This window comes from Danaus plexippus, chromosome 7, assembly GCF_018135715.1.
Source record: "Danaus plexippus chromosome 7, MEX_DaPlex, whole genome shotgun sequence".
Taxonomy (NCBI): domain Eukaryota; kingdom Metazoa; phylum Arthropoda; class Insecta; order Lepidoptera; family Nymphalidae; genus Danaus; species Danaus plexippus.
The window spans coordinates 1,161,798-1,177,889 of record NC_083541.1 but is presented as its reverse complement, the minus strand read 5'-3'; the positions used below and the strand labels follow the sequence as shown (position 1 = coordinate 1,177,889).

The 16,092-nt window shown below is 30.5% G+C and overlaps 1 protein-coding gene across 3 annotated transcripts in view; it reads left to right on the top strand.

Moving 5' to 3' along the window:
- Nucleotides 1–187: 187 nt before the first annotated feature.
- LOC116770783 (protein PALS1) overlaps nucleotides 188–16,092 on the top strand; it is a 66,921-nt gene continuing 51,016 nt past the window's right edge. For 2 of the 3 annotated variants that reach the window (XM_061520795.1, XM_061520793.1), the window contains exons 1-5: nucleotides 188–335; nucleotides 1,397–1,512; nucleotides 5,091–5,148; nucleotides 12,306–12,439; nucleotides 14,983–15,425. In XM_061520795.1, the coding sequence (XP_061376779.1) occupies nucleotides 203–335; nucleotides 1,397–1,512; nucleotides 5,091–5,148; nucleotides 12,306–12,439; nucleotides 14,983–15,425 (884 nt within the window). In that variant the 5' untranslated portion in view covers nucleotides 188–202. Of the gene's footprint in view, nucleotides 336–1,396; nucleotides 1,513–5,090; nucleotides 5,149–6,782; nucleotides 6,951–12,305; nucleotides 12,440–14,982; nucleotides 15,426–16,092 lie in introns of those variants that run through there. The other variant, XM_061520794.1, reaches the window with a different exon arrangement.

The window sequence follows — 16,092 nt, the reverse complement described above, 5'->3', positions numbered from 1 at the left end:
GCTATCACCGGGTTAATGTACAAATTATGTGTTACATCGAAAAAATGCTTATTTCTAATAGTTTTATTTTAAAAAGAAATTGGCTGAAGTGGTGTTGGCGAAAACGTTGGTATGGCATACAAAATTAAACTAGAAAAATAAATATATACGTCTTAAAATCATTTAGGTTATTTGGGTTCGGTTTGATTTTATATTGATAAAAATGAATTCGTTCAACGCGCCTAATCAAATCAACGCTATTGACAAAATGACCACCGTGAAATGCAAGTCTGTCGATTTAGAAGGATACGTCATAATAGTCGTGCAGACCAAGGATAATAAAATAAAACTATACGGTAAGTGTCAAGTAATTTCAACAATGAATACTCTAATAAATAAAAATATACTAGCTTTGAATTTTACATTTAAAATCATAAGAATTAACACCACTACCTCGTGCTGGTGACATAAAGTTGCTTTTTTATTGTATTATTTTAATTTAAAGAATATTTTGTGCGAAATATAAATATTTTACGGGCGTGTTTTATTCAGATGTTTCGGAATCACGGTCTTTAACAAATGTTCACAGAAAATCTGATTGAATTCTTTTTTTAAATTGAATACAGAGCCTTTTTTTATTAAAATTTGAACTTTTTCTTTTGAAATTCTGGATTTTTTTTTTAAATGTCTCTACTGAAGATTGGCTATAATCGTCGAAATTTTGATACTTTTTAAAATCTTTTATTGTTTCTTTTGTTAAATTAAAAAACATATTCTTGTTTTTTCAATACTTATAAGCGGTAAGTTAGTTTTTATAATGTATGTACACTCACCTACATGATAAGGACTTCTACTTAATTATCGCATATTATTAGCACCTATTCATTTAATTCTGAGTAAAGTTCATACAATCGATATCATCAGTAGCGTATGTAATCCACAATTCAACAAATTCCTAATTCAAGGAACTTAAAAAATTGCTTTAAGCGATTTTATTTAGTTGAGCTTAGGTATTGATATTGGTAATAGTAATCTGAGCTGGTTTGCGCATCACCAAATTTTAGCTGATTCCTTCTAGAAGTGAAAATGCTTTTTGCTTATGCTTGGGCGAGCCATTAACCTAAATGAATTACGATGAGTTACAATTTGGTCTCCAGGTGTATTTAAATGAAGGTCTCTTCTAGCCCCAGTTCCACGTACGACCTTAGATGTATGTTTGTACCACTTAAAAAATAAAGATGTGTTTGTAATATGTCTTCACTTATTCGCACATGTTTTAATTACATGTGATCTAGGTTACAAATTTTTTTTTCTGATCATCCCACTTTGGCATTAAAAATATCTGCATAAAAATAGATATCGTGTATTTGAAGGGTCGTTAAAGAGCAAGTTATATCTATAGTAACTTTATGCCTAGGTTCACCTTCAGCCGGCAACTGGGAGAATCTGGAGCTGGCTGACGAGATCATGGATGTGAACGAAACCAAGCTAGAAGACATGACCAGGACTGAAGTACTCACACACATTCATGAGGTCTGTAAACAAGCGACTTATCCACAATCACTTTTGAAATAAATGCTCCACACAAGGAGTTCCTAATAAATTATAGTTACCATTAAACAAATAAATAACGATTTATATATTTTAAATGGATTTCAGTTTGATAAACTTGCGGTACCGTTAAAATGTCTTTAAAAACATTATATGCTAATTAGACATTAAGTAAGGGTGTTACTTATATTTTATGTAATTTGAAAAAAAACTGTAATTCACTAACTTATGAGTGACATCAATACTTGATATGCAATGGCAACATTTTGAATGTTAAAGACAAAAAAAAACATAATATAATGAAGGGTGTCAGTTCGACTACTTTATTTAAAGATAATCAAAAAATATTTTAATATATGTATACCTAAAATGTCAAATTATATGCGCTGGTGCATTTATGAAGATTTTTTTTGTAGCTTAACTTATAAGTTTAATTCAAGCGTCTACACGTGACGGGTGGTAGTTTTTATTTTTCGTCTACACACAAAGTAAACTATTATTTCCGATTGTAATTCCTCATTTTATTCCATCAAAACCACATCTTCAGCTTTATGATACTTTAAGATTTACTCTTTTTACTCTTTATATTAATAGCGGGTACGCTTAGTCCAAGTTGTCATCGTCACGCTATATACGAAGCGTTTACAGTTTTTCATACACAAATCTCATACATTATAGCGTTGACGTAGGATTTTGAATGAGAAACGTGAAACGCTTTGTATGTATTGTTACGATAACAACTTGTTCTAGGGTTCGAGTTACCAATACTTCATCAAGACAAACTGGAAATTACCTCAAACTTTAATTTTCGTTATAGAAGATTCTATTCTAATAAGAATATTCATGTTTCTTGATTGCTCGTGTCTTAGCTGTCAGCATAAATAATAAATATATTTTTCTTTACCGCGATGTTATTTGATTGATATGATAAGAAAGAAATAATAATATGCTGCATCCCAACACAATGAAATTTATTCATCAAATTAAAATATTCTTAATTGCAACAACTACTTTCGAGTTAAATAAGGATTTCGAATAATCTAGTGTCTGAGAGTTTCAAAATACACGTCTGTGTCAAGAACTAATCCGGATCAATGAAAAGATATTTAGAAATTAAATATTTTACAAACTTACTGCCTCAACGACCAGCATCCAGATTCCGTATATGAATACGATCGAAGTTACTTCCGTTGTAAAAGCCAATTAATTTTCTTTATGTATAATATCAAATACAAGTTATATTTTTTTTATTTTAATTTATCACTTATTTAGTGATACCATTGACTCTTAATTTCATCATTAATAATGGCTTTGTATCTTTAACAGCAGAGAAATTTCTACAGAATACCATATGATATATAAAAGTAAATATTAAGTTATTTCTATAGGTATATAACAGTTAACAAGCATACGATGACAAGACTTGTCAAATTTGCCTCCAAAAATGTATGATACCTGGTTCATTTGTCCGTTAAGGGATTGTTCGAAATATATGACATTCGCGTCTGGCAATGATTTGTTTTATTTTTGAATATGGAATAATTTTTTGATCACGAAAACACAACGAAAATAATTGTTTTTTTGTTTATGACACTGGAAACTTTTTGTATTTTATTATTATAAATATGAAAATGAATTTCAATCTATATTCATACATACGTGTTAAGGTCGTTTATATTTCTGTTAACTACACTCACTGGATGAGAAACTTGTTAACACAACGCTAATACATTTTTTTCGTTAACGCCTCACAACTTTAAGAGATGAGATTCTTACAACAGTTTAAATGAAACTAATATTTTTGGATTACTACGGGGGTTTTATTATTTTTTTAAATTACATCTCGTTAGCCCCTGATCATGGTTGCTGCAAAGTAACCGAAACGTAGGGAGTATATAGTTAAAAAAATAATAATAATACGCGTAGTAATCCGAAAATATTAGTTGCTTTAAATGAATGCTCGCGGAAGTCTTAGATCTCATTGTTCTTATGAGAGTCTGAAATATCATCCAACATTCTCTCTACGTAAGAGATGTAAAGGAATTTTGATGTCCAATCGGAAATGACAGGTCTCAGTTTTTCAGAAGATCTTCTGGGAGCAATTAGGTTGTCTCTGGCTGTTTCCTGGCTCCCCAGCAGACGTTACCATTTTCACACACATTTATATCCACGCTTCCTTTCAACCGATTATACCTGGAATAGAAATCGTTTAAAGACAATAGACATATTTAAAATTCACTCACTCTTAAATTAATACGCATCAAATTTAAATATAACTAAATAAAACCAGGAATAAATGTGTTTATAGTCAAGGAATTTAATTATTAAAATCTTAAAATACGATTACAAGTTTGAGTGATACTATTTAATCCGGACTAATAATTAGTATTATTACTGAAGTCAAATAGTTTTTCTTATAAATCTCTTCTTCATCCAAAAATTACAATTCTATTACAGCAACTATAGTATAAATCAGTTATCTTCACAATTTGTCAGAGTTTTTGGAGGGGTCAATAAAAAAATGGAAAGTTCAAATGATTATAGCTTGTTTCTCGTAATACAGAACACTGATTACGTATTCTAGATACTTCGATTGATCTTATTGATAAAATGATTTATTGGATGATAAATTCATTAGAGTTGTATATAAATTTCAAATAAATCCTTTTAATTCTTAACATAATAATATGATATTAGGCTCTGTTTAATGTAAAGTCTGTATTTTATATTCTTCAGTCATAAACAGTGGAGTATGAGATTTATAAAAACTATCTGGTTTATTACCAAGTTGACTTGTAGATTCAACATCTGGGCTTGGCAGCCGTCCAACAACGAAACAGTTAGGCTGCCTCGGATCTGGCGTTGAGCACTAAACTTTATTAAACACTATTATAGAAAATTTGTATACTAGTTTGCATGTAGAGGAATTTTTGCATCCCTTTCTTTATTCAGGAACACTAACTAAACATGCAAAAAAAATTATATTAAACACTGTTAATAAGTTACTGTTCTAACGAAATCTATAAATTTGACACTTAAAGATAATTTATATTTAACGTTATTAAGTCTCAAGTTACGTGGAATGTGACATCACTATCATTACCAAAGTATTAACTAGATTTATGGAGTTATTACCTGAACTGGCGTTCCACGTGATTTACGCGACAGGTATTAAGATAATTTAAAGTTTGTAATATTATAAATAATTCTGACGGTGGTCGGAGGATGTGTTTCATAATCTGTTATGTTGTACGATTAAAATGTTAAATTGCTCATGGAGTTCAAGTTTGTATATCGGTTGTGCTGGCTGAGCGCCAAAGACATGTGCCCTCGGTGTAATTTAAAAGTTACGAAGCGATATATAATTTAAATTTGGAATATAGCTGTTTGTATTAAAAAATATCTAATCATATATAATTATCATATGTACTTTATTTTTTATGTCACAGAAGGTATTTGTATCAGTACAATGTATGCACTACTTTCATTTATATTTAATTGTTACTTATAATCTAGTAGAACAAGACTTTACATATAATTAATACACATTTTTGTTGCAGTGTATTTCATCGTGTGTCATCAAACTGCGAGTAAAGAGACGGAGTGAAACAAAGCTTTGTAAGTAATATATATATATATATATATCATATTATATACAAGATTCTTAAAACCATGGTTAACTTTTATCAGCTCATAGTGTTTGTGGTGAATAGTTAAGCCTATGACATCAGTATGCTTAGTTCAAGTGCGTCGTCACCTATAAACGGAGAGTTAATAGTTTTTCGTTCATAAATCCTCTCACACTGTAACGTTAGCGTAGGATGCTGAACTGCATACGTACAATGCTTTTCATGTAGTGTGATATGTGAACCTCGGGTGATATACTGCTAATAAAATTTTTCAAAGTGGTAGAGCCTAGCTGTGGTCAATTAACTACAGCTCGACCATGGGCTGGCGCGACCGGCGAAGTACCATCCTCTCACAGAAGATAGACGTGAAGTAGTCTTAAATAGCTGCGTTTCGTCCAATGAATGAGAGAGTTGGTTGTCTTTTTCCTCTTCCGACCCTTTCCTGTCGTTTCCCTTTTCTTACCATTTCCTCTTCCACTTTCACAATCAAGGTCGGCAACATCCGCCACATCCTCTATGTTACAGTAGTCTATAGGTCACGTTGACTACCTTCCTTCAAGTAGGCTGTCTGCTCTCTGCTGCCTTTGAAATAAAAAAAAATATCGGCTGAGTCTTGTATTCCGTCTGACAAATAAAATAAATAAAACTACTATTATTTTAACTTCTAGAAATGCTAGATCCTCCCTGATCTTTTCCTCTGTTTTATTCTCCATCCATGCCTTGTGCACTCATAAGTCTTAAATCTTCCTTAAGGCTATGGAAGTTATATATCGGAACTTTCGAATTTTCTTGTAATTTTTCTCAAATAAAATCAATCAATTATGTAATGTTACAACTAGTAAGTTGTTATAAAAATGATAATTATCTGTTAATATTGTACGAAATTACAATATATTTATAAACTATACATAAACATGTTTATGTCATAATCCTTCATTTTGTTATAGGAATTTTGCATTGCTGTAACTATAATGTAATTAGGAGGCAAATGGCTTCCACTGAGCGAACTCTGTGGCATTCAAAAAATATTAAACATCACTATTACAATGGAATAGAGTCTATTATTGATAAACGGTTTGTGTTGATCCAGGAAAACGTTTCTCTCAATACACCAAATGTTTAAATGTAGAGACAGAGTTCTAAAATAGTGTCGGCGAGCTCCGGTTAGAACCCTGTCTAAGTGAGGTGTTTGCGGTTAAAAATCGTCTGTATTGTACAGTTGGCTAGGTTTCTGTCCGATACAGCCTTTGAGTTAACGTTTTCAGTATTGCTATAGTTAATAAAACAGCTTTTTTTGGTACCTATTAGGTATATTAATGTCACTAGTAAAAAATTGTAATTTCATAGATTATATTAGCTTTATTATTCTAGAAAGCATGTGAAGAGGAGAATTTATTTTTTTCTCATTTTTCTTTATAAAATCTTATAAGAATCTTATTAAAAAAAATTACTGTAATTTTGCAATGTTAGTATTAAGTAAAAGAAATCTCAAGACGCAAAAACAAAATTATATTTATATATAAATGAGTCTATCAAACATTTACCTCAAACATTGTAATTGTTTTAAGGTAAAATAGACTTGATAATGGCAACACCATCAAACTTGTGTAAGTGAGACAAAAATCGCTTGTCGAGTTACACGTACTGAGAGCTCTCTATAACAATTACAAGTATTGTGTTTTAATATTATAAATATATATTTTTATATGTATATATAAATTGTCGTGTTGTGAGGTGTCTGTGTAAGTGGAAAGGGGTCAGTGAACTCTAACAAACTCTGAACGAAACAGGGTTAGTGCTCTGACAGTTATAATTTATAGGATTAAATCTAAATCTTGGTTACAACAGCACTTAAGAAGCAGGAGTTAAAGAAAATTTATTACTATTTATATATGTGCACGGAAAATCCACATCGGCTGAATATCACAAAACTTCAATCACTATTTATAAAAAAAAAAAAACATCAATCCAATGACACCATACGAAACTTATAATTATATATTAATATATAATTGAAAAAACTTTCCAAATTACAATATTAGAAAAATATAAGTGAAGTCAAATTGATATAACACCGGTAAAAACCAGCTATAAAAAAATTATAGAGATTGCAAAAACCGGTCAGCCTTGGTTTGAGTCAGCGCTTCACTACATTGATACAGACAGAATAGAAAACTTACAGATAACATAATATATCAATAAAAAAAAAATCTTAATATTTAATATAATATAATTAATAATAATCAAATAAAATTTATTAATAATATTAAAAGCGACCGGAATATAATTTTTCTGTGTGTAATTACAAGTGTGACGTTGGAAAAAAATTTGACGTCACTTTATTTACATTCAAATCACGTTATACATAATATGAATCATTCAGTACATAAGTAATTACATGCAATATACATTAAATATTAATCATCATCCGTACAAATAAATAAAATATACATTTCTGTTTGTAATTTTAAAAAACATAAACGTTTTATACTGAATGCGTATGTATGTGCACGCTTGTCTGTTTGTTCCGGCTAATCTCTTAAACGACTGAACCGACTTTTATGGGACATTCTTGGGTAAATTTACTAAGACTATTTAGGTCAAATTGTAATAGTAATTTTATTAATATACTATTTTACACGGATGATGTCGCAGGACAGTTAATATTCATATATACTGAAAATATCAGAAGTGTAAAGTATTGTAAGTAGGTTTAGAGGTAAAAGTAGAGTTCAATCTTCCAGTAAGATCCTTACAGGCAATCCGTTCGTCGATTCCAATGATCTGAATATTATTCCTACATGTAGTAGATGAAATTAATGATCCCATATGAAGGCTCGGCCGCCGACCTCATTTATTATCACAGATTCATTTTGTACCAATACATACATTTAATATTATTTTGAAAATATTTCTGTGTACATTTTATTAGGTGTTTTTCCTTTACGTTTCAGTTTTAGCTTAAATAATGAGTAACATTAATCGGTTTCACGATATAATAATAATTGAAATTATGTATATCATATAGCAATAATACCAATATTTCAAAGTAAGTTTGTCATGAGCTGAATTTAAGCCATTGAACTGCATACAAATTAGAAGAATGAATTTTAACTTTTTTCTTAAGCTCACATATTATAAATATATTTATTGTCACATGACATTAATTTTAAAATTCTTCAACTCAAATTGCTATAATGATATATTTGTTTGACGTAAGAGGACGACGCGTCTCGCCATTGTTGTTAAATTCGACACATAACTGCGCATGCGCATCTAACTTATTGTTTCAACTCCATTGTGGATATGGAAATTTTTATTGTCCCAATATAAATGGAATTCCATAACTCATGAATTTTGACCTACATATATAATGTTTTGAATAACTCTTTCACACTTTCGATGTTTTAGAGAACTTGCGATTTGGGGATTTAATTGCAGGTTTTTCATTTGTGATACGAGCATAACAATGAATGAGTTTTTAATATATATACGAATGAGGTTGCATATATATTTTTTATTTGTAAGTTAAGGCACAGTTTAAGTATGTGGAAGTCGACTTCTAAATCTATATATTCATAGCGCCTTTTACTTTTTCTGTGTACCGTTCTATCACCGATGCTATGTATACCTCTGAACATACAACGGCTTAAATATTGATACATACAACTATGACCTCTATTGTCTATGAAATATGTATTATTATTGCCAGCTCTGGTCCGCTGCTTGGTGTATGAAACTGGTTCCGCAGTTAGCGCAACACTAAGTGACCAACATTTGTAACATATCAAACAAATACTGACCGTATTGCGACAAAAATTAGACTTATTTTTAAACAACTCAATCGTGATGTGATCGTTCTCTGATAGGTTATCATTGTAAATGATGTACGCAAAGGAATTTAAATTCTATGACTTTAGTGTTAGGATTTATTTCAGATGGTGAAAGACATCGCTTTAGTTAAGTATAATATGTTATTTAAGAAGAGTCATTAATTATAAGAATTGCATTTAATAATTATTTGAATAGTATTAAGAAATTTGTGTCGTGAAAGTGATCACTTACATTTTGTTTTTGCTAAACTTAGTTTATTGGAAATATGGGTAAATTATAGACTAAGTGTAATGATTGTAATGATTTCAAAAATTTTGTTGATTTAAAGTTAAAGAGACGAAAAAATCCCGACTTTCCAATAACAAGATCACTACGAACTTCAAGTAATCTGAAACGTTAGAGTTGAAGTCTCAAATATGAATATTTATTAAACCCTGTACGCACCCTCCATATTATATTCTACCATCTTTAAATGCTTTGACTATTTACATCAGTGCTAGTATATAGTAACAAAAACTCGTGAATAAAGCTCAATAAATTCTCCTTTGCCGTCATAAAAAGAAATAATTTATAAATTTATCGCCCTGTATAAATACGCTATATTTTGAGTTTTAACTTAGCGTCTGTACCTCGGTTTTTAATTCTATTTACAGTCGGCCAAATTGCTGTAAGTTCACGTATCCTTACCACGAGTGTACATCGTCACATACACATTTCGTCAGTTTATCTTTATAAACAGGGAATGCTTCGTATGTAGTGTGATTGTTGAAACTTCTCGCAAGCCTACAGGAGTCTGTAGGTTTTTGGAGAATAAAGATATAAGCCCAATCATCAGAATTGTAACTTAATGGGTATTAAACTTACTTTACTTTTATAGAAACGTAGTTATTTTATAATGCATGATAATGTTTGTTTTGTATCTAGCGGAAAATTTTAGGAGGTTCTCCTGTGTGTCTTTTATTTTAGCATAAGATTTCCATTTTTGTCCTGGAAACCAATCGTGCGAGGTTTTATTCTTTATCAGAAGGCTTCCTCATAAATGATTGATGTGTTATAACTCTTACTAAGACTCTAATGATTTTCATATATTTCCTATCAAAAAGAAAGCATTGAATTTATTTTGCAAATAGTGTTTTAAATATAACGTGTTAATGTTTTGTTCGAAATAAACTTCAAATGAAACTTGTATAACTCATATGAAGAGTAGATTATTTAAGTATAAGAACGATTTTGATTATGAGTTGATGTTATTATATTACTCAAAATACATGTCGAAGCCAGTTATAACATACACAACAAATGATTATAGAAAGACAGTATTAATATTTTATGAAAATTTACAACAAGGAAGGTTCATTGAACTTCCAGCCGTTTTGTGTTTTTCATTCTTATATTAATTTAACATACCTAACTGTAAAACAATGTAAAATTTTGTCAAAAAGTATTAAGTACTTTTTATACTAAAATTATTACAACGATATCTTTGTCATGAATTCGATTATTAAAAAAAACATACCAACGAATAGTTAACGTGACCTAGAATAGTCAGATTACATTACTTAAAATCATACGCGGACATTCATTAGTATCCGTCTGTCTCAACATGGCTTCTCCTATGAAGCCTTAGTAATTTTCTTTTATGACGTACGATTTGTCGTATGGTGTAAATAACGGGCGGTGTGACGACGTCACGACTGTTCCTTTGAATTCACTTCAACGGAATCAGTAAAAAAAATAGCAAAGAAATAATATAAAATGTCAGAATATATTAACTATTTGATCATCAGATATATGATAATTGATTTCAAAAGTATCTCAAAGCCGATTAACGGTATGGCCTTTTATAATAATTAAATTCTTTATTATAATCAAGGACTTCATTTGTCTTAAATGAAGCCATTGTGTTTTAGGTTCTCTTTATTTTATTTAGAATGAGTCTTGGAGGAAGCCTGTTGGAGCACTTAGAATTCAGAATTCTGTGTGAGGGCGTCACAATGCCGACATTAGTCAACTCAATTGCCTCACTATATTTAATTCGAGCACCCAATTTAGGCCATTATCACGTTTTTGTAAGGATAAGAATAGCTTGCACAAATTTTAATCATCCGTTGCCTAACTTCGTACGGGACGTGTGTAATTTGTAGTCTTACACATATGTTTTACGGTTTATTTTCGAATGAGAGGCGTCTTAGCCTGACTTGAGTCACAGGCGGTTCAAGAATGTAGAATTGATTGAATAGGAATAGAATAGTTACATAATTGTAAAACAATGAATATTTTATATACAGGGCGTTGTCACTAAATCTAAGTAATTTAAATACTTTCATTACAATAAAAATAAATTAAAACAGAGGAAGAATAAGTGAAATTCAAATTTGTTTGATTCATATGTTTACGAGACTGCTAAACATTAGTACAGTTCGTATATGCAGTTTGTTTGGAAGGGGATGAGATACTGTTAGATCATTTTGTTCCCATCCTATATATATCCGGAGTAAGAAACCGTTGGCTAGATCATATAAATTACGAAGACTTACTGACATACATTTAATCATCATGTACTTTCTAAGACACAAATACAATTTGCTATTTCAAACAAAGCCATTAGAAAACACAAGCAAAAAAGGTTTAACTAGTGTTTGAGATTTTCTTTAGTTGGCGCGTTTGGTTTCAGGAAACGAAATAAAACTCAAATGCACTCTAGTATATTGGATATAACTATCAGTTTTTATCGTCAAATTAAACAGAGTTTGCAGAGTTTTATACGTTAAACATCGCAGTTGATAGTATAAGCATACTTATATATACTGTGTCTGTGTCTGTGTCTAGTTGATACCACAACGTCCGAAGATTTATGAATGAGGAATTGTTACAGCCTCGTCTATACGAGTAGAGTGATGATTCAAATCTCGGTCTAAGCATATTGATGAACGTTTATGAAAAATATCGTGAAGGAATTCATCTTGGGACAGTGAGGATGTCATAAGTTTATGCTTTCATTAAAACCTACAAATATTCTCTTAATTTTATCAACTGATGTCTTCAAATTGGAAATGTTTAAAGCATTATAGGAAACTTAGCGTTATAGAAAAGTATAAAGTAAATCATTGTACATCTTATATATGTATGATATATAATGTTACCCGAAAGAAGAAAAGTATTTGACGGACAACTGACGATCTTAATGTTTTTCCAGTGCCTTATGTCTCTTCCTCACTAAATCAACACGTTAATACAGTAATTAAGACAGTAGAATAAGTCTTTTTTTCTCGTAATGTATGTGGGTTTTCTCAACTATCTGTCTGCTTTCAGTATCAGACATCGGTCATAACGTGATCCAGGATGCCTTCCTCATTGCTGTGGAGGAACAGGCGAGGCAGCGTCTCCAACGACTGTCAGCTCTCAAGAGAATCACTCCAGTTGATATGTCCAAGCTGTCTGCTGAAGTAAGTATAAATATATATATGTACTACTTGACAGTAGCGTCGAACACTGCCTTGTCTTTCATGAATATTTTTCAATTATTTCATATTTGCAATGTTATAAATATTCTATCATCATCAAGCTATTGAATTTTTTAACAAAACGTTACTCAACTTACATATTATATAATACCTTTTAATTTATTCTTATCATTTGTTGCTAAAGCAAATGTTATTAAACGATATGTTTGTGGATATTTGTTACTTTCATACGTACGGAGTAATTGATTTAAATAAATTTTAAAATATATAATATAATATATAATATATCAAAGAATTCTGTATGCTGTCCTCGGAACACCAATAAATAGTATTAGTATTTAGTATGAAGTACCGTGTCACAGACTATAAATTCTTACAATGTATATTAACTTAAAAAATACTTTTATTTCTATGAACCTATCAAAAGCTAGAATTAAAAACGATGGACTGTGCATTGATTAAGGCGTGGTATATGTAAAATTTATAAGTATTTTACATAGTATGAATATTATAGTACACATTGTCAGTAGGTGAATCAATTGTTGAGTTATAATGAGGTTTTATTGTGTCTGATGTTTCTACGTGTTCGACATACAACATCAAAGGTTCATTCAGAGATATTGAGATCTTAATTACATTTGATCCAAAATTTTATCTCACCTATGTCAGTAATTGTATTTAAAATTCCTTATATTGATAAACGTTATTAAAAACATTATAGAAATTTGGAAAATTAGAGAAAAAGTCATTTTTATATTAAATAACTTTGAAATCTGTCCGTTATTTTATATATAAACTATCACCTTAAATTGTTTATTAAAGTACGTATATACATTACGACTGTCATTAAAATTAATTAATTTTTTAGTAATTTGAATTGTACATGTTTCTTTAATTCATAAAGTTAGTCTGTGTGGATATGTATAGAAATATAATTTTGTAATTGCAACCGGCTTTAAACACTATCGTAACCTAACACCATATTATTCCTAAATGTTTAAGACTTTCCTCAACCTATTTCATGTATGCGGTGTATCTATATCTAAAGCAATATGACTATTATCCTCTTATAAGACGTAGCAGATAAATCAATTTGACTATAAAATGTCACATGTTTAAATGCTCATCGCACTTCACACAAGTATAAGTAACGTGACTATACAAAATATGCTATTTTTCGTAAGTGAAGTCTTAATCTTTCATATCCGATGAGTCTAAACCTCAGGTAGACCAGCTTTGTGATAGCAAGAGGGATTTACAGTATTATAATTTATTGCTGTTGAGGTGTAGAAGGTTTTATACAACGTATATTTCAATCATGTATATATTTACAAAATAAAACTTAATGGTAAATGATAAAAAATATATATTTTTCAATTTATTGAAGGAAGACATTTAAAATTTATCAAATACGTTATTTACAGCGAGAGCCGAGTTTATTTATTTTATTCACGTTTACCGTAATATTCGCGAGTTGTGTTTGGGGTGATTTATTACAAGAGGCACGAGTGGTGAGCTTCAAAAGGCGTCCAGTAAAATAAACGCTGTATGTCAGAACAATAACTCATACAAATAAAAAATTAAAAAAACATTTTGTAACTAAATCCATAAACGTTGAAAACTTAAATCTGAAACAAGATTGCTGTAGTATACACATTTACACTCACTAATACGTGTGTATTCTTTTCTTCACAGTTTAAAAATTACTCTTTAAAATTGATGCTGTATTTTTTTCGTGCTGTCAGTTTAATGAGAGATTGCTGCCTTTAACTGACTGACAAGTTCTGTTGTTTTACTAGTTAGTAGTAACAACGAGCTTATTGGTGACATTTAATACCGACGCGATGTTTTGAAGTGTGCCGTACAAACTTACCGATAAGAAATTCCATCTCGATAGCAATACTGCGTTCGTAATTTACATGTGATTTATGAGAATTTTTAGTCTATTAACCTCATTATTGTATTGTGAATTATAAATGGCAGATTTATTAGTTTTTAGAAATCGCCGTGGATGTGAACAAATGATTATACAGAGTGTTTTTATTTTAAATTAACTCTAAATAAATATCACAGTAATGAATCATGGAATACGTTGTATAGTTGTGATGATCGAGAAAGATAATCAGTCTTGATTGGATGACAATAGCTGTGGCGTCGTTGATGAACCATTGTTATGTATCTCTGTACTCTAGGTATTATATAAACATAACACGCTTATAAGACTACATGTCACAGCTTTTCCAGTCGAGTTTCAGTGTTAATACTCATTTATTTTAAAGAATCTTTGTCACGTGTTCCATTGATTGTTCTCCTAACAGAATGTTAATTGTGTCGTGATGTGATCCACCGAATATATATTTGTGTTTTTTCTTTTTATTTTAATCGAATATAATTCTTTCTGACTTATAGTATTAGCAGGCATGGCACTTTGTATTCAGTCCAAACACAACGCTGATGTATAAACTCATACATCTCTTCAATTGAATGACGTATTATTTGTATTAATACAATAATAATTATTACAGTTAAACAAAAGAAAACGAACGCAAACTGAGAGCCGACAGGAGTTGAACGGTTACATAGCAAACTCCACAGTATACGTGACTTCTATAAACGAGAACGGAGCTATCGAGAGCAAACCCACAATATCATCACCGAAATCACAACCGAAGTCCCTCCAAGCGAAGCCAGCACCGCTCATAGCCAACGGCATCCAAGACAAGAAGGACGCCGTCGAGGACGCAGTTGAACCAGAGAAACACGAAAAAGATTCTAGTGAGAAAAGTTTTAAGGTTGATAGTGAATTGAAGGAAAGTGAAGTGTTGAGTGTTAAAAGTGATGCGTACAATGTGGCGAGAGAGCATCTGAATAACGGGAGGTGCGAGAAACTGCTGGGGGAGCAACCGGATCATCGGATACGAGCCACTGCTGTAGTCGAGAACAGTAAACTAGGACCGGGAGAGAAAGGGTGAGTCTACACTAATGACAATTATAAATAAGACTACGAACTTTAAGAATGTGTTTAAAGTCTCTTGTTTTAGTTTACTTCATTATAATACAGCTGATTGTCATCTTAAATTTGCTCTCTAAGAACTATTAGAGTATGACGATTTATAAATTGAATTTTATCTTCACAAGTTTTTATCGAAGCAACACCCTATACTGCTATTTGTTTAAAAAATATTTTTTCAAAATTTTCAATTAAATTTGAAATTTACGAAAGGAAACTTCGCTAAGAGTAAATAATATTAATTTAATATAAAAAAAAAACTTATTAAACCAGCCTAGAAATTCTACGTTAACTTACCAATATCGAGCAGATTGTTAAATTATTTTTATAAATTCAAAAAATATATTTTTTAATCAGTATGCTTAGTAATAGCTACCTTCGCCACACTTCACTCGCGACGTTATCCGTTTTTCATTTAACAGCATGCTTTAATATTACATATGAGAAGATTTTTTTAATGAAAAACTATTAACGTTCCGTATGTAGCGTGTCAGTGAAAACTTTGGGTAAGCATGCTGAAATCGAATATATACAATATTCACATGGTGTTAGTGTTATAAATTATAATAATCAGAACTTAGTATTGAGCAATTTTTTTTATTATATATATAAGTTTATTTATAAC